Source organism: Parasteatoda tepidariorum, chromosome X1 (genome assembly GCF_043381705.1).
Source record: "Parasteatoda tepidariorum isolate YZ-2023 chromosome X1, CAS_Ptep_4.0, whole genome shotgun sequence".
NCBI lineage: Eukaryota > Metazoa > Arthropoda > Arachnida > Araneae > Theridiidae > Parasteatoda > Parasteatoda tepidariorum.
The window spans coordinates 15,668,342-15,689,425 of record NC_092214.1 but is presented as its reverse complement, the minus strand read 5'-3'; the positions used below and the strand labels follow the sequence as shown (position 1 = coordinate 15,689,425).

General features: G+C 28.2%; 1 protein-coding gene across 2 annotated transcripts in view; it reads right to left on the bottom strand.

Moving 5' to 3' along the window:
• The window catches only part of LOC107436388 (TBC1 domain family member 1), an 81,699-nt gene that overhangs the window by 58,874 nt on the left and 1,741 nt on the right, over positions 1 to 21,084 (bottom strand). The window contains exons 1-4 of one of the 2 annotated variants that reach the window (XM_071187683.1): positions 13,177 to 14,612; positions 12,932 to 13,090; positions 4,475 to 4,672; positions 2,576 to 3,061 (exon numbers count right to left, since the gene is read on the bottom strand). In XM_071187683.1, coding sequence (XP_071043784.1) covers positions 2,576 to 3,061; positions 4,475 to 4,672; positions 12,932 to 13,015 — 768 coding nt within the window. In that variant the 5' untranslated portion in view covers positions 13,016 to 13,090; positions 13,177 to 14,612. Of the gene's footprint in view, positions 1 to 2,575; positions 3,062 to 4,474; positions 4,673 to 12,931; positions 13,091 to 13,176; positions 14,613 to 21,084 lie in introns of those variants that run through there. The other variant, XM_016048090.4, reaches the window with a different exon arrangement.

The following is a 21,084-nucleotide window of genomic DNA, read 5'->3' as shown; positions in this document are numbered from 1 at the left end:
TATCAATTAGTCAAGTCCTTATATACTCTCTCTGGATCAAGACAGAAGTGCCACTGTTTTGCAACTAAAAACTGCCGTCATGGATTCATTCATTAGTGATGACAAGAAGTGACGTTGGCTGACATCTCAACAATTCACTATTTCAATGAATTTTATAACATTTTCCTGTATTTTAAAAATTTATACATTTATATTAAAATTTAATTCCCTTTAAATAAAAAAATATTTTTCTTAAACTTTTTTAATTAAAATTATTCAATTTCCTCGAAATGTACTTTAAAGTCGTTATTTTCTTTGTTTTGAACATGTAATTTTTATTTGTTACTTTCTAAAATCAAAACTTTTCACTTCTTACTCGCTACTTCTGCTTTTAATACTTTTACTTGTTACTTTTTCATAGTAACGTTCCCATGTATGATTGCCATTGATTTGTACATGGCTTTAAGACGAGGTGATTCAACTTTTTTTTTTGGCTATTCTTCATTTAAGCAATTTAGCATCATTCTAATTATTTTAATTTTACAACCCTTTGATATTTTTTATTAGTGTTTGAAACATTCATGTTTACTTTTCAGTTTATCTTTGCATTGTTTGCACTTTTCTATTAAACATCTGATCAAAAATAAGGGTAACTGGATATCCTAGGACAGAGAGCAGCAATGATTGGACATAAGTTGAGAAATACTAGTTAAAAAACTTAACTTAATTAGTATTACACCCTAATATACTTAAAAAATTCCAAAATATTTACTAGAATTATACTTTAAAATTTATTTGACAATGTGATTTTTATAACTTAGAGTAAAATTAAATAAAAAGCAAACAAAATCATTATTATTATATCATTTAGTAGAACAACTACAATGAATAAGGGCTAATTTTTAAATTTCTTTTATATAAGTTATTTTATCTTTAATAAAAAATAAATCACTTCTAAGGCAACTGTAGAGACAGTTAAAGAGAAAAAGTACCATATCAAAAAATTTATAAACCAATATATATATCTGATCTGGGATTTTTCGATGCTCCACTGTATATATGTATATACAGTGGAGCGTCGCAGCATCGTTTATACGACGCCGAAGGGACCACCTCTCGAAAAACGTCGCATAAACGATAACCTCTTATAATCGATTTTTACTTCTAAAACTAGAACTTTGTTTTCAGTTAATTGCAATGTTTAACGTGATGATTTACATAACTTTCTAAATTAAACAAAGCAAAACAAACAAATAACAAAAGAAAAATTACAGTAAGCAATTTAAAGGTACGTAACCTTTATATAGATATATATTTTTTTTTTAATATTCAAAATTTGTTGGGTTTTTTTCACTTTAATTATTTTACGCAAAGTTTAGAGAAAAAATTTTCTACGGTTGTTTGCCGTGATGATTGACTTTAAGCTGTAATTAATGACCTGTGTAATGAATCAAGGTCCTGAAAAGTTTTTTCGCTGGTATTGTGATAAAGAAAATAAGTTCTTAGTGTTTTAATGGAATTCATTGCATCTTGAAAAGATGGCGTAACAACTTCTTGGCATTCCTCGTTCTCCTCACAGTCACTATATGGCTCAGACTGTGTGTTCTGAATAAGCTCATCCACAGTGCAAACCACTGACATTACTACATTCTCATCACAATCCATGTATTCATCAAAAGTTGTCTCTGTTGGGAGCAAATTCTAATCATCATCATTAATTATTGTATCATCAATTTCATTGCGATTTCTTTAGTTTTTTCCTTGAACATTGGACCAATACTGAAATATTTGTCGCACAACACTGATTGAAAAACTGAAGCAAAACCTTTTCCATTTCAGGAAATTTACCTTCTTGCACTCGCATTTTCCTTGATGCCGAAGATCCACAGGCTTTAGCATGTTCCTCCATTATTTGACGATCATGAATAATAGACTTTAAGGTAGAAACTGGAATACCCACCATTTCAGCCAAGTCAGCTTTTGACCTAAACGGTGAACCTTTATTGAATCCCTTCAAAGTTTAAATTTTTTCTTTCACCGAGATAGACTTACATTTTCGAGACATGTCTGAAAAACGATGTGAACAAAACAGTACGCATAGCAAAGAACGAAAAAAAATATATCTGTAGTGCTAGTGCACTGATAAGGAAAGAATGTCCTTAACTAGCCATAGCAATAAACCAGGTTGGGAAATCTGCTCACCTTCTTCAAAAAGGAATTCCCCTTCTTTGTGCAATCCGTTACACATTTGTTTTTCTACCCCCACCACCCCACATTGTTGCCACGTGCTACATTTACACATGCTCATTTCTGTGCCATTCATGTTAGAAAATTCCACCCGTTTTTAAAATACACAAGAAAAAATAAAAAAATAAACCTGAGCAAAATCGGAAAACTGAGATATAACCGATTTTGTGTGACCGATAAACGTTATATTTTTACATTAAAATGAATAGGAATGAATTGGGACCACACTAAAATATTGTATAAATGTAAACGTCTTATAAACGATCGTTGTATAAACGATGCTCCACTGTGTGTATATATATATATATATATCATACTTGTTTCTACATATATAAATATAATATCATACTTGTGAACAATGAGAAATGTCACTGAATGTTTTATTCAAAAGCATCTGTTTCTTATCTGTTCCAATTAAACAAATTTCCATTCGACCAATTAGAAACAACATTGTTCTGTTGGTTTGTCGAGACTCATTAGGAGAAGGACTAGTATAAGCTCGAGGTCGGCGAACGTCATCTTTTTCAGATCGATTAAAAACAAAAAGTGGTGTTTGCTTTGTACTAGGAAAATCTCCACTACAAGATCGCACTCGATCTCTCAGTACAACACTAGGATTACTGTCTCTAAGATCATGAATAATGTTTACACAACCTGGAGTATCTAGACTTTGAGTATGAGTGATAAGTGAAGATCCAGGAACATGAAGAGATGACTTAATAGAAGATAGATCCATACTTTGACTGCTACTCAGGGAATATTGGTTCAGATTTGAAAATCCAACATCTAACTTACAAATGTCATTAATTGGCGAGATTAGGAGATCATTATTACCCTAAAAAACATTTAACTTAATTAAATGATATAAAAAATTCTTAAATTTCATTACTAAACAGAAAAATAAATACAAGGCTGCCAACTACTATGCTTTTTGTAAAACATTTCATAGTGTAACAGAAGATTAAATTACTGGAACAAAATGGTGTTTTATATGAACTTTTGAATAATTTAAATTAAGTGGTGGAAAAATAACTTTAAATCAAATATACTAAACTATAAATTATATGTTAAAATATAAAATTTATAACCACTAGAATATATTTTCCCACAAAACACAGATAGTTGGCATCCCGGCAAACATTGTAAGAAGTTGCAATGTTTTAATAATCATTTATTTATTTGTTTGTTTTAAACACAGTAGATCACAACAAAACACACTGAATATAATTTTTATTAAATCTTTGAACATATCTCATTAGTTTAATCAACTACAGCTATTTATCAGTCAATAAAATATTTCACTGCAAGTTAATTTAACAAATTATGTTTATTGAAAACTTAGATACATTCTCTATATTACCCCTATAAGAGTCCTTAATTTATTAATAGCCTTTGGAAAAAGATACATTTTATGTAATGAACCTGGAATAAAACAAACAGTGTAAAAATGAGCAATTTATAAGCTGTTCATAAAAATTAAGCATAATGATAACACTGGGAAACAAATTTTTTGTTGCATTTAGACAAGTACTTGATGCTGCCTAATTTGCATGCAGGGATTTCAAATCTGAAATTAGTTTTGCACCTAAAGCAACATATTTTTGTTAAATAATGACACTTTTAATCAACTTTTTGTCAAATGAAAAAGTTTAAAAACGTTAGATATAACAGGGGTCACATAAATGTTGAGATAAAATTCTAGGGTTGTTAGAACACATCAAGATTAAAATTGCATAGGAACTTATGTCCATATATATTAGGGATCAGTACATAAAATATGCATAAGTACCTAAGAACAAAAACAATCCAACTATTATTGAAATCAATTAGAGAAAAGAGGGAAATAAAATCATGGAAAACCAGTTTACTTAGGATGAAGCTGAAGGGTGTGTCCTAAAATCCAGTAAGACACTTGTTGCATTAGATTTTAAAAACTAATTTTAATATTATTATTTTGATCCTCTTTTTATCATTTAGTTCTCAATTTTGATTGGTTAGAATACACAAACTTTTTCTTCTAATTTAATTATTAATTTGTGATGCCTAATGTACATAGTTTTCTGACTTCAATTTTTACAAGGGTTGTAACATACATACTAAGGGTGTTCATTGTGCAACACTTTGTATAAGCTTGTAATTTTAAGAAAATAGAAAAAATTTAAAATAAATTTTAAAATGTTTTAGCATATTTATGAATATGAAAAGAAAAGAACATTTAAAGAAGTGCTAATTGCAAAAAAAGCCTTACTCCATTACTAAAATTGAAGTCTTCTTTACTGATTTTTTTCTCAACTTCATTTTTGCCAGAACTTTTACTCAACCTGAGAAATAAATTGCTTGTAACCTTTTCAGAATGTTTATTTTTGTAGCTTTTTTCAAGTTCAAAGAGCCGAAATTTTTCTACAGCTTCATCAATAAAATTAGGGTGGGCTCTTTTACCAGATACCTAAAACATTCAGAACAATTTCATTTTAAAAATAAATAAAAGATGTTTATGAGATTTATTTTATAACTTTAAAAACTAATACACAAAATAACACAATATATTTGTTAAGAAAACACATTATTAGTGAAAATAAAAATAAAAAAAATTCTTAAAAGCATTAAAAGTTTAAAAATATATACAGGATTTTAAGCTGTGTAATTATTTGTTTCAATAATATTTAGGCATTTAATATCAAATTAGAATAAAGTGACTTGATGTGATCACGATTGTTCTATATAATACAATTTTGCACTTAGTAAGATTCTTTTTATGAATTTATTATATTTAAAAAACTTATTTCAAGTATTTTTAGGTTCTTAATCACTTGGTTTACACAGTTAAATTAGTACTTGAAATAATGTAAGCACATAATTAGGCAATCATCCTGAAAAAACAAACTTCTTTCAGAAAAGTGGTTAAAGACCAGAAAAAAATGAAAAAGTTTAAAAAATAAATAAATAAGAATAAAAACTGAAAGGAACATGAAATGATTACAGATAACTGCTTAAAATTATTAAATCTCTTTAAACTGTGTTTTGTAGCATTCAAATTTAAACTAAATGTTAAGATTTAATTTTTAAAACTTTCATCAAGTGTTAGTTTAAAATTTGATTTGAAATTTATTAATATTTTGTTCATTCAATCCTGCATCAAACATTTTTATTTTTAAAATTCAGTAGTATTTTGCAACATTTTCAAACATCATTTAGGATTTAAGAAATAATACATGCAATTTTGGTTTTTATTATTACAAGTTATTTTTTAAAATGAAAACACAGTAAAATTTACAAAAAATAAAAAAAAAAGTTATTGCATTTTTTAACAGTTAATTGTTTTAAGAATATTGTACCAAAATATTGAATTTATTTTCTAAAAATTTTAAAGTTATAGCACCATCTCATGCACACTGTAGTACAAGCTGTGACACATATGAACAAGTGAACTTGTGTTGATTAATAGATTGCTGTTTAATAATTTGATTAATTGCTTAATCCTAAAAAATGACAACTCAGTTGATTAATTGCTCACACCTATCACAGTAAAAAGCTATTATTTTAACTATTTTATTGAAATAATTTGTTTCAATTATGCAAGAAAAAGAGCTAATGGTACTTTCAATATAAATAGACAGCTGTAAAATTTTATATATTTATAAAAATTATTGATTACTTTGAACACAATTTATTCGAAACTGTTTCTCTTACTTGCTGTATCTTTAATTCAATTTTCAAAAGATTTACTTTAAATTTTGACACAATGTTCACAATTAATATAATTTTTGCTGTACTTAGGGATTTTTTAACAGAGTTGACTGATATTGAGTAACCCACAAAAATGTAACTTATTTTATGTTATTTTTTCAATTCAGCGAAAACTACATTCATGTAGTTTTAAAAAAATCTAATTTGGAAGACTTTTTTTCAACTTAAGAACACAGCAATGGATAATTTCAAAAATTAACTTTAAGCATTGAGTAACATAAGTTCCAATTTCCAAACTTTTGTATTTGAAACATGATAAAATGAAGATTAAAATATGTACAATAAGATGAAAAAAATATGTATACATTAAGTTAATCACCATTATAGCAAAATTCCTTAAAAAATTCTTTTCACAGGCTTTTACTGTGTTGTTCTCTCTTAAACTATGAGCAGAAAACTGCTGATCTTTCAGAATACAAGTTAAAAGTATTTACAGTTTACAAAAAGGTTGTAAATAAATTGCTGGTACTCAGATGCTTGTAGTTTTAGTTCTACTGAACAGATTCTAATAATCCCTTAACTGCCAAGTAAAATTTACGTGATTCACTCACCAGTGCCACTGTTTTTCGCTCAAGTGCACTTCCTTACGCGTTGCAATTTCAAAACAGTTTACTTTTACAAGACAAGAAAAAGGAAAGAAAGAAAATAGAAAATTTAAATTAAATAATAAAAATACAATATAAAGTATGTTAAAACTTAGCTGTTGTATGATAAATCTTGAAACATGGTTCAACACATAAACCAACATTACATTCATTGCACTGATAGCGGGATTCACAGCGAATTTTTTTTCTTGAACAAACAGCACATTTTCGCGATGCATTTTTCTTTGAAGACGTTGATGGAAAGAATAAAAAAGCAGCAAATACTCACGGGAAACGAAAAAAGAATAAACCCGACCTTACTCAAATAGAGACACGATAGTGATTAATACGATATCACTTTCCCATAAAATCCTTTTCCCATTCCCCCTCCTCCGAAATTAGTAATACACTCGCAAAGCAAACACTTTCAAGGTCATTTTACTGCATTCTGCAGTAAGGATGTAGTTCTATTTATAGCAGCGTAACGCAAAGCATTGTACTTCGGGAAAGCATATATACACGCCTGCGGCAGTTAACGTATCATCTGGTCAAGACGTATATATACGTACACGGCAGTCAAGGGGTTAAGATCATAGGGCCAAAGTATCCTTTGAAAAAAATGGTCCAAAATTTTGCTCTCAGGTGCGACTGTACCAGAATTTAAAAAAAAGAAATTAAGAAAAAGATACCAGCACAAAAATTAAACAATATAAATTTTTATTTGATTATGATATACATGCTCCGTGTGCAGACCTTTTAAATCAACAATATGCATATAGCTGCATGCATCACTAAATATGCTTTTAGTAGTACAGCGCTTTTAGTACATTTTTCTGTCTGATTTCAGAGGGTGGAAAATGAAACCTGAAATTGAGAATACCTTGCAAAATACAGCAGAGTTGCACATGAGAGTGCAAGAATCTCAGCGAATCTAGCTCAGTAGACTCCCAAGTATTTCATCAAATATGTAACATGATTGGTGCTATCACACGTTACGGACCGACGGTATGCCGAAAAGGATTATGGTTGACTGTGAAAACCACGCTTTAACATAACACATAGCGAAAATTGACATGGTGAAGAAAAAAAATCTCATTTCCGAAAAGGGAAAATTAAGCATTTTTAAAAAACACCCCATGAAAGAAAGCCCCTTTAAGGGCTTTTAAAAAACGAAAATCGAAAATAAACACATTTAAGCACTTTTTAAAAACGTTACGCACCATGCCCTTATCTTAACATATATATCAGGTTCATTCAGTAGATCTGGAGTGAGAAGCCTTTGAGTAACATCAGTTTAATTTTAACAACCATCCTGTACAACATGATTATAGTTTCATATTAAGGTATAGATTAAGAGATGATTATAGTTTAAAAATTATCTTGTAAAACTGAATTACATTTGTTACTTTCTTATTTATTGTTTTCAATTCTAAATGAAATATTAATTATTTTAAATCATTTTTTAAAGAAATTTACAACATTACATTCTAATTAAATATTTATTGAAGTTAAAATATCTTGTAATAAGTAAGATAAAATAGTTCGTGAGTTTTAAAAGATCAGTTAATACAATGGTTAATTTTAGCATCATGTAATGAGAAGTAACTATAAACATGTACCTTAACTGTTATTATTTAAATACAGTAAAATACATTCATTTAATGTTTATTTGTATATAAAATTAGGGTAGAAAAAGTTTATTTTTACTAGATTTATAATATATATCAAAATTATATGCACGAACATGTAGTTAAATATCTTCTTAGGAATGCATGATTTTTATTGTATGTGAAATTAAGTTCAGATTTATCAATGATAAACTGTATGTTTTTGTTAATTGTTTGTAAACTCAGTTATTCTATCCTAATCAAACTATAACTTATAGTAAGTAAATTTTAAAAAATGAGATTATTTGTAATTAAATATTATAAAGTAGAAATATTTATTAAGCAAATAATTTTCCAAAAAAAAATTTTTTTTCATTAGTATATTCATCCAAGTATTAATAAATTTCAGTTTTCATAAAAATTTGTTATTGCACTATAATGTGATACTTTAACTATGTTAAACATGTAATTTTAAATGAAAAAGAACAATTTCCTTCTAATTAAGTAACTTATTTCTTCCGAGTAAAATAAACATGCCAACTATGTTTATGCTAACATATAAAAGTAATGAAATCTCCAAGCTAGCATGGGTACACTTTTACGAAAATAGCAATTATACAAATCTTAAACTCAATTTTTTATAAATTAGGATTAAGGGTATATAAACTTAGAAAAAACTTAAGGTAACTTTAATGGTGAAATTTGAGAATTTTTAAGGAACAAATACAGTAGAGAACCAATTATCCAGAAAACTGGGGAGCATAGCTATCCCAGATGTCTGAATTTCCCAGTTTTCTGGATCGCTAAAAAATTATTCAATACAGCTTGACTATATATTTCAACTTTTAATATTGTATAATAAAAAATAGCTGTTTCAGCATTCCAATTAAAAATTTGTATTTTCTCTTTACTCCTCTTACTTTATTATATTTATATAGTAAAGTAATAGTTATGTATTTTTCTTATACTTTCCCTACCACCTTCTGTTTGCTGATATTTTCCTCTCGTAAAGTAAAAGATAAATATGTAATCATTTGTTACATCTGATTTCTTTTTCAAAAGTAAAAAAAACAAAATAAATTATAAATAAAAAATTAATTAAAAAAACATGAATAAAAAAAAAGGTCAAAATTTCTCCAATCTACCTAGTGATTAATCTGGCTGAAACTGATTTTCTATCCAGGAGAATTTTTTTGCTCAGGCGCACTTTTCTCATGATTGCGTTATTCCATTCAACTTTCAGGGATTGAAAATTGGACGGACAGCTGTAGGTTTTTCTACCGGAAGAGCACCCCATTTTTCAGCATTTAATTTCCAAACTCACTGTTACGTATACGCTGTCATTTCAGGTGAGTCAAGTGATTTGGTTCATTTCATTTTATCTAAGTACATCTGATTGAACGGGGAGAAAAAGGAATTCCCTACGTTTTCATCTACTCAGCTTCAAGGATGACTCAGTTGATCCAGTTTAAAAATGACAGGGAAAGTGAGCAAAGTTATTCCCGGTTTTCTAGAAACCAGATAAAAGGTTTTATACTTTGGGGCGAGTGTTATCGACAATGTCAACCTTCATCTATGAAAAGATACCCCAAGATAGATACCCAAGAGTTAACATGGCTTATATACTAGTGAATAATTTTATTTTTATTTTATAACTATCGTTGAACAGCTGACCCAATTTCATGGGTTTACAACTACTAATGTTCAACTCCGTAGCTTTGTAATTTTGAACCAATCCAGAGAACAAGGAAACTCCTGGATCAGTACCCCCAAAGGTATTGATTTGTTATGGGAACCTGAAGGACTTTGACTCTCGACAGATATAACATGCATCAGTCACCATTTTACTACACGGGGAGTCTTCGGCCGGTGAGAATCGAACCAACAATCTCTTGGACATGGGCCCAACGCCCTACCGACCAGGCTATCCCGGCCACCTAGTGAATAATTGTAATGATAGTTATGCCACAATACTCCGTACCAGAATTTTATCAGGGATAGATTTTGATGTCTGGATATCACTAGTTAATTCATTGTCATTTTTGCAAAAGACTGTGAGAGCTGTATTAAGTTTACCAGATTTTGAGCACGGGTGGTGAGATCTGTATTAAGTTTACCGACAATAGAGCATTAGCCGTGTAAGCTGTATTAAGTTCACAGTTGTGTATGGTCACTCTCGTGTTGCTATTAGAAGCAAAGTGTGTGCAGGGTCTCGTTGTGTTCAATAGAGATTGAGTAGCAACAATGTGACGAAGACAATGACGCAGTCACAAATAACGAGTAAACTGATTAATGTGGACCATCCATCAAAATAGACGTGTTCTAATCAAAGTGGGTGTAACTGTCGAGGTAGACGAGTTCATATCACGTCTGGGTCAACATTGTAGTGAAGGTCAATATTAATGAGTTAGTGTTTGTTGATACATCTTCAATAACCGAACGATTAGGAATATAAGCTTTAAAAACAAATTCCAAACATAACAGGTTATAAAAATACAATTAGCTTAGTATGGTAGACCATTCTTGTTGACATCTCAATTAAAATATCTGAGAAGAAAGTAGAAGCAGTAGTTTTTATACTAAGTAAAAGTAGAAGTTAGTATGTGCGATTGTAGCACTACCTCATAACATATACTAGGAAGGATGAATCTACACATTACAATACAGCTAACTATACTCCTACTTAATTATTGATTACAAATAGCTGTATTTTAACCATTTTCATATTTCAATTCATTTACGCTTACTTTATAATATTTACGTAGTATAGTGATGCAATTTTTTTTATTACAGTTCAACTTTCTGTTCACTATAAGGATGTGTAATGCATTTCCCTCTCTTAAATCAAAGACCCAACAGCTTTCTCTCTACTGAACTTCAAAAATGATCAGAATATAAACATTTCGCTTCAATCATTCTAGTTCAAAATGGTAGGAAAACAAAGTTTTCCCCCGGTTTCTTGGATACCAAATATAAGTTTCTGTACTGTACTGTATCAACATCATATAAGAATTAAATGCAGATCAGACGAAAAAATTATGTATTATTCGTATGCAGAAAATAAGAACTCTGTTTAGAGTAATAAACTTACTAAAATTACATAAAACTTAATTAAAATTTTTATATTTCAAAAATATATATTTGGCAAAATTTTCTTACTTCAGTAGTTATTTAGAAGTTTAAAATTGTAAAATTTAAATTTCGAGAATAATATTGGAAATTCTAAACCAAAATGTTAATATTTATGAGGGTTATTATTATTATATGCAAATTTTAAAAAAATAAAAAAACAAAGATTTCAAATATAATTGAATGTTCAATTGAATGGGTTTTTTTTTTTTTGGTAAATAAAGTATAAGTATAGATAATGTATGTAAAACTAATTTGTGTTATAAATATTTGCATTTTGTAAAACTGTTAAGAAAAATATATTTTTGGAAATTTCAAATTATTCATAAATCAAAATAACTACTTTTTTAAGTAAAATTTTGTCAAAATTGAACTTATACAAGTCAATATTATATTTTACAAAGAAGAAAAAACTAGTGTTCATAACATATAGATTTTATAAGCTTTTTCCCATAATAGTAAGTATAGTAAATAAATATCCAAGTAAATATCCAGAGCATTTACCCTGAACTATAAAAACCCAGGTATTTCAAATCTATACACTAAAAAATTTGTGTCAACTATATTATAACTTTGTGGTTGATGAAAACCATCTGAAAACCAAATAACAAAGTACATAATAAGGTGAAGTTGCTATATCATAAACACCATAAATATTCACTCACAAATAAAAAGACACTAAACTTACTTTGACTAAACAATACTTTAATAACAGTTAAGAAACTAGCAGATAAATCAATAATAAAATAACTTTTTTGCTATAGATTTTAAAATGTATAAACGTAAATTTGTCTATTTCTGCATGTGAGTGCATTATGCACATTTGCTTATCATTGAAAAGAGAACTATACTTCACCAACTTTTCGACTATAGATCAAGACATCCCAGGATAAGAATCTATAGTAATATGCCGTTTCTCCCTTGTCCGATAGTAATTTAAGATGTTTCACATTTTACTTGTGGTAACATTAAAAGAAATAGTGGTTCAAATAATTTCTTAGAAACTTCTGCTAAATCAAATGTACAAAAATATCTTAAACTTATTTTCGAAGAAATTTTCAAAACAAAAAATTAAACCTAATTTTGGTAGCTACTTTAAAATGAATGATTTAGTGTTCTAATGGGCATTTATATTTATGGAATAACAAATGGGACTTTATTTGGAAGAGTTGCTATAATGTGAGATCCTACATAGATAGAAATTTACATCAAAATATATGTGTGAGTATAAAATATGTATCATTATAAGTACAATATAAGTATTAATATATGCATATTATAAGTTTGTATTTAAATACATTACCTTCAAAATTTCAGGTTCAAACATACATAAAGTTCTCATATATTTAAAAAATACACATGTTACTTTAAAATATACATGTTACTTTAATATTTAATGAAAAGTTTAATAATTCAATATCAATTACTGCTTTTTTGTCATAATATAATATTTTTTTCCAAAGCGTTTCCAAATGATTTGGTCTGAATGGTCATGGCATTTTCCATAAGGCTACAGCACAATATGATAATTTAACACACTTTGTAGTACAATGCTTAGACCTATATTCATTATAAAATATGTTTTCAAGATCAATAGATTTATTTGACTGCAAAAAAATGGGAAAGAAAATAACTTACTTTGATTCTTCCAACATATAACACCTCATACTGACGAGAATTACAAACAACTCTATCCAAAGTGACACCACTAGCAGTTTTCATGGCTTGAGCAGACAAATTATTGTGACTGGACAACTCTTTACTAACTTCTCTAACAGTTTTAAAAAGTTCAAGTACCTTTTAAAAAAAAATTATTTTGCAATTATATAAAAGTTATCAATATTTAATAACATGATTACAATTGCATAAAATTTCCAACAGACTTTTAGGCTGAGTTCTCAAAATGAGGTTTAACTTTAAACCTGGCCTAAAGAGCAAAGTTAAACAGAGCTGCATTACAGAAATAAAGTTAAAGGAAAAATCCAATTCTAAAGATCTAGTTCAGCCTGATCAAAGTTAAATCTACTCAGGGAGAGGTCAAAATCAGAAAGAAAAAAGGCTACTCTAAACTTACTCCTTCCATTTTGATATCTTGAAATCAAAATAACTATTTTTTAACTTAAAATTATGTCAAAATTGATAAGTCAATAATATTATATTTTACAAAGAAAAAAAAAACTAGAGTTCATAGCGTATAGATTTTATAAGCTTTTTCCAACAATAGTTTTTAAAGGAGAGTTACTGTTTTGGGGAGTACATATATCAACATCATCGGTCTATGTGACGACTGAATAATTTTTCTTAACTTCATTGAATGACGTTTTCATAAACAATGGGTCAGCATGAGATATCTCTAATACATAAATCTTTTGTACTGGTCTATCGATTTTACCATTAACTGTTTTCACTCTAACTACTTGGATAATCTTGTTTTTCCCTGGAAATGTGGATATGATTCGACCCAAAGGACTATCTATTCTCTACTTACTGTCATAGCATACTAAAACTACATATAAAGTTATTAGGTGTGGAGAATGTGTGACGATGTCAACCTTCTTCTATGGAAGGGTACCCCAAGACTGAATCAAGTTAGCATGTCCTATATACAAGTGAATTAATGTTTAATAATCTTAGTGGTAATTACACTGCATTAAGTGTTTGTACTTTCCTCAGTTTTTGCATCAGGAGATTAAAATATTCGTCTCTGAATTATCTTCGAAATGTATTCCGTTTTGCACTTCGAATCAGAATTAATTAAGGATTTCAGTGCTCTTGATTATTCCATAGACAACTTGCAACACACAAAATGATTTATTTTACTGTTCTATTTACATATAAAAATAAAATACTAGCTTCATCAAAAAAAAACTTGAAACACTCAAAAATATAAAGTCGTGCAAAAATAAATATATTAATGCTCAAAAATAAATACTAAATAAAAAAAATTCAAAGCCCTTTTGAACAAGCCCCAAAAAATGAACAAGCTCAAAAGAGCAACAATAGAAACTTAATTTTAAAATTAAGCAGACAATAATTCTCAACAAAATGTTTTTCTCCAATTTTGCTATTATTACCATCTTTCGTTGATATTAACTTTATCAATGTAGTCTAGATCTGGCACACCAACAGTGTGTATGTCTTGAAGAAACATGGATGGGGAAAATAGAAGTTAATGTTGTGAGTCTTCTGAGATGTAAGTAAGAGGCCTGCTGTTGACAACTCCTACATCACACTAAATAGTTGACACTTTTTCATACAAGATACAAGTTTTTCCTAAAATTCCTCTTGGTAGTTTTTTACCATTTGAACCATTATTTCCAACCCCCATCATGATACAGTTTGTGAAGTTAATTTTTACACAGTTTTCTTCTTCTAAATTAGTGACGCAACACATAGATGTTTGGTATTTAGCCTATACTGCTGCACATAGAATATTCATTTCGGACGAATAAAGGAAGAAGCGTCTGCCGAAGAGAAAATTTAGTTCGTTTACAACTGTCTTGCATCTGCGGGTCGCACATCAAGGGTTGGCGAGCCGCAGGTTGCGCACCCCTAAAGTATACCTTTTCTTTAAAAATGCACCTTTAAATGCTCATTTTCTCTAATTTTCAGTATAAAATATTAAAAAAACGTTCATGTTGCTAATCAATTAATAATTTTTTTTAAAAACTTCTTATTCAGGGAAACTTAGACAAATAGCGTCTTTTAGCTTGGCTTAAATTATTTTTCAAAAGTATCAAATATTTCTATTATTTTAATAATAAGTAAGAATTACTTTTTGAAGTATACACATAAAATAATAGAAGAGGATAATTTAAAAATTGATGAGGATCAAATTCAGTTATTACATAATATTGCATATTTTGATAAATTAATTTGATAATATTTAATAATATTTGATAATACTGTTTGTTAAAGGTGGTAAATGACTTTTTCAAAACTAAAAGAAGTTCTTTTCTGTAAGGTAGCACCCTGCCTTTCTTTTTTTTTTATTTCTAGGTGGAACACTACAACACGTAAATGCAAAAAATAAAAAAAATATTTAATAGTATTAAAATAATTGAGCCCAGTTCAGTATGCCCCTATGTCAAAACTATAATGTTAATAAATTTGAGAGTGAGAGCGTGTGAGATAGTGATATTAATATTATATTAGTTTTATACAATTTCAATATTTAGTACAAATATATTTTGTAAAGTTAATTTTCTCATTAACTCTGTTAGATTATAATATGAAGAGTGATTTTAAATAAAATCCCTTTAACTCTAATTGCACAGATCTAGATTAAAATAAATATTTACTTCATAATAGTAACAATATTTTTTGACGATTTTGTGAAAATTTTAATACAGGGATTTTTAAGCTCGCGTGCATACGAATCGCTACATAGGGTTTTAAAATCGCGTAATTACAAATCGCGATATTGGATTTTTAAATCTCGTAAATAAGAATCGCAATGTACGACATTTAAATCACCTGATTAAGAATCGCAACGTTCAACTTTTAAATCAGGTAAATACGAAAATCAATGTTTGAGGGAGGAATGAGGACTTCAATACTTTCGCTTCGGGGAAAATTTAATTCCTCATAAAATATTTTAACTTGTGCAAAAAAAAAAATTTCAGCGGAAATTAGCGGGAAAAATGGAAAAATCTGAAAAAAGGCAGAAATCAGCGAATCCGTGGAAGAATCACATCCCTGTTAATAGAGTCAATCAAAATCTCAGTAAAGTCCGGAGTCTGAGTCAAATCTTTTTATTCCGGGGACCATTTCCATATCTGTATCTACGAAAAATGAACTGGGTAGGGTAGTAACATGCGAAAAACTTTTTTAAAAAAAAATTGCAGAAGGGGACTGTAGTGTGTCTACCACTACAATGATTAAATACCAATTCGCTAGTATTTAAGACATGTTGACTTGTAACTATCTTGGAATACCTTTTGATAGATGAAGGTTGACATTGTCAATAATTACTTTATCCACATTGGTGACCTTCAGGCGTGATATTCCCACGCCTACCTCGACAGCAACGCCCACTTCAATTGAATGGATGGTCCACATTTAACAGTTGACCTGATATTTGTGACATTGACCTCCTTGTGCTGTTGCTTTTCAGTTTCAATCACACTTTACAGCTAATAGCAACACAAGAGCAATCACACACGCAAACGTGATCTTAATACCGCTCTCACAATCAGCATTCAAAAACTTGGTGAATTTAATATAGCTCTCTTGACTTCCCACGAAAACATTCCTATTTTCGTGGGATTAATGGTATGGTATCCATCATTGAATTCTATCACAAATAAAACTTTAGTGGGGGAGTACTGTAGCATGTCTACCACTACTGTGACTTTCCTATTAGGTGATGCATCAGAAACCTGATTTAAGGCGCCGGTATAAGACGACGCTCGCAGTTTAACGATTTCACATGCGAGGATTCTTGTCTACGTTATCTCTGTCACTGCGTTAATGAAAATTATTCCACCTAGCTGCAAAAATGTTAATTGCTTCTAGCTACGAAGATGTTAGCTTCGCGATGTGGAATGACGAAGAGCGAATTGAATCAGAATATCATTGATCAGATAGTTTCTCTAAACGCCATTTTTGTCTTTGGGAATTTACGTTTCTTGAAGATTATTTTCAGCAGGATTTTTGCTACATAGCAATCATTTCATTGTGCATTATTTCATCACTTTTTTTTCCCTTTGTCTATCAGGATTTAACAATTTTTGTCTATTATTTTTAGTAGACCTACTGGAACTTTGTGATCACTGTTATCCTAAATTTTTGTTCTGAACTCAATCTATTAATGAAAAAAAATATGAATTTTAAAAAAAAGATTCTTTATTGATTTTTGCTACATAGCAATCATTTCATTGTGCATTATTTCATCACTTTTTTTCCCTTTGTCTATCAGGATTTAACAATTTTTGTCTATTATTTTTAGTAGACCTACTGGAACTTTGTGATCACTGTTATCCTAAATTTTTGTTCTGAACTCAATCTATTAATGAAAAAAAATATGAATTTAAAAAAAAAGATTCTTTATTGATTTTTTTAATTAGTGTTTTTCATTTTAAGTGATACAATTTAATAGGGGTATTTTGTCTGTAAGTAATTTATTTTTTTTATAAAAAGTTCTTTTAAAATTTATTTAATGCATGTAAGTATCATAATTTGACAGAATTTGATCTTTTTAAATCAATAAATCATCAGTTGTTTTTAATTATAAAAAAATTAAAATAAAGCCTACATTTATTTAATTTGCTTTTATCTTTGAGAAAATTGAACAAAGTTTGTGTTATTTTTTTTTTTTTTTTTAAATGGCTATTAGTTAAAATCACTAAATTTTTTTACTTAAATAAAAAATTAAGCAATGTTTAGACGCTTTTTCAATAATATAACAATAGTACTTACAGTATTTTTCTTCCCTTAAAATTCTTTCAATATGTATTAGTTTGATAATTTGTAAGATAATTAGCATCATTTTCCAACCAATAAATCTTTAGTCGATTTTATTTTCAAAATAGAAAATAATAAATGAATAAAAAACATATTTATTTTTATAATTATTAAGTATAGAATTAGACCATTAGTCAATACAGCCTTATTATTTTAAATAAGTAAAAGAAGGTCCAACAATGTTTCAAAAGCACATTTTTTTCCTCAACAATTTAAAAAACGTTTTACTAAAGTGAACATTTTTTTGGTTTGTTTTTTTTACTTTCATTTTTCTTTCTTTTAATTTTTAATGCATATATGTAAAATATTTTGTAACAGCTTTATTATTTTTAAATCAATCTTTAAGCTAGTTTGAATTTTTAAAAAAAATTAAATCTCGTTTGTTTTTACTTTAAGACAATGGGTTTAAGTCAATCCATCTTCAGTATTTCAATTGAAAAAATTAAGCAATGTTATTGATGTTATAAAATAGAGGTGCACAACCTTTTTGAGTGAAGGGCCACTTGCGCAGCAGGGTGACTAACAAAGTTAAGGGCTGCACATGTGTTTAGTGAATGTAGTAATATTTATATAAACATTAGTGTTCTAATTTTTTAATCAATAAACTTAGTATTATATTTGTAGAAAATTAAAGGCATTCAATTATTAGAAATCATTAAAAAATAAAAAAAAATACTTTTTTTTAAAAAAAAAATTGCCATTTTTATCTGTCAAATATAGATTTATCAAAATAAATAAATAAACGTTGGAGAAAAGAAATGCTTTTTTATCATATCTTGCAATACAAAAACTAATTTTAAAAATAAATCCTAATAAAAAAAAACTGCAATGCTCACAGAATAAAAGTAGGAAAAAATTTAGAGCATAATTTAGTACAGTACAGAACCCGCTATCCGGAAATCAGAANTATTTCCAAAAAAATTATTTTTTTTAGTTGGGTTTAACAATAAAAAAAAAAACGGCTTTTTGTAGGGATTCAGAAAATTGGAAAAATCAGTTATCCGGAATAGCGATGGTCCCGATCGTTCCAGATAATCGGTTCCCTACTGTAATATAAATTCGAAGAAAATTTATTAATAAAAACAAAACTGTTATAGTTCAAAATAAAATCCAATTCTTATTTGGTAAAGTACTACTTTATTATTTCTTTTTAACGATTATTAGATCTTTTTATATAGTAAACGTTTACTTTTTTTAATGAAAAAGATCACCTAAGCAACAAAAAATTGAAATCAAAACTACAAATAGTGAGTAGTTTAAAAATTCACAATTTTAGCAACTTTATGAATTTCTCAAGTTGCAATAACATGGCATTTAAATTAGGGATGTAACAAGTATTTAGCCATTCTGTCAAAAATTCAGTTGGTCAAATGATGGGCCATATATTCGGCAGAATATATTTTAGAAAAGTTTTTTTTTTTTAATTTGTATAGATATGATAATAATATAAAATTGTATTTTTAACTTTATTATAGTATTGCTTATTATAAGAGAACACAAATTTCTTAAATTTAAAAATCCATGTTTCTGCACATGGGTTGCAAATTTATTCTCTAGAAGACAAAATAAAAAACTAAATTTGAAGAATTGAAACTAGATTACTTTATACTGAACCACAAGTTACAGCACTTCTGCATCTTTTTTTTTTTTTTTTTTAAATTATATTCAAACTAGTAAATTTTGTCACTTTTTCTATACTTTTAATTCTAAGAATTGAGAAGAATTTCTTTTCATTTTTGCTGTTTTCATTATAAAGCAGCATTTTAACAGAACATCTCATACTATTAATTTATTATAACTTTTTTCCCTGTACTGCAATATAAATAACCAGTAACATAGAAAACTGTGATTTTCAGTAAAGTTTTGTTTTAGGAACTAAGAACAAATTGTTTTCTCTGTTTTTCTTTTTAATTAACTTTTCCTTTTATATGCATTTTATGAAGCAGCAATTTTTTTTTTAATAAACGCTACTAATAAACTTTATTTTATAGCAATTTTTTTTCTTCTAAAAATATGGCAATATGAAACATTTAAATTGAGATTTTCTGCATAGGATTTTCATTTAAAAAATTTAGAATGTTTTTTGTTTCTATCTAGCTTTTTTTCTCCTTTTTTTTAAAAAAAAAAATGTTTTTATAGACAACATTTTTATTATAACGCAGCAATTTTCAAGAGCATTTCTGCTAGACTTAATTCTTTTTTCTAGACTTTTTCTGGTAATTGGAAAACGGAGATGTTCCTTTAAAATTTTCTTTCGAAAATTAGGATTGATTTTTATTTTCAATGTTTCACTTTTGCATATAATCTTTAGTTTTTATGATAGCGCAGCATTTTTAAAAGCGTTTCAGATAGGCCTTATTTTTTAACATTGATTTATGAATATGTTTTTTCAGAAAATATTATTCTTAGCATTGAAATGTTGGTTTCAGTGTTGCTATGCTGCTAAAAAATATAGCTATTTGGCACCAAACATATGATATTCACTCTATTTTTTTTGCCAAATATTCGGTTTTCGACCAAATCACAATTCATTACCACATTTGATGAAATCATATTCGATTCCGAAAAAACAAAGGAAAAATAACTAGGATTTACGACAAAACTGCACTGAAATACCGTATCCGAAAGTGATTATTTAAATGCTTGATCAGAAATTTGCGAGTCGTAATAACATCGTAGTTAAATAACGGGATTGCAAAATCAAGTGGAAAAATACAGCAAAAATTGAAAAAAAAATGCCTAAATTTATGCTGAACTCAGCACGAATAAAGCATGTCAAATGCGTGATTTAAAATTCGCATGACGTAATAAAATTAGCAGAATTTTTTAGAGTTCGTGGGAATGCATAGCAATAACTGCCGAAAAAATAGTTGAAAGAATTGCAAAAAAAAAGAAAAAAATCACTTAAGATTTACGATGAAATCGTCACAAATAAATTGCACCAAAAAAGTGATTATTTAAATGGGCGGTCTGAAACTCGCTTGTCGTAATAATATCGTAATAAAAATTCGGAAATTCCGAAATCACCTTGAAAAGCAGAAATAACTGTGTAAAAAAGTCATTTATATTTACAATGAAGAAAAGATGCTTAAAGAAAGCGTGATAAATATACATGTACTATGGAATCTGTTAAAATTGATCGAGTCAAAACGTAATGACTCAAAAGTGCGATTAAAAATTTTTGAAATTTTTTTTATTGTGTTTAGAAGCTCTCGCAGGCGGCACTTTAGTAGTCGGCGGGTCGCAGGTTGTGCACCCATATAATAAAAGCATTTTTTACAATTAACATTTTTTTTAATAGATTTATCACTTTTTATTTATTTTTG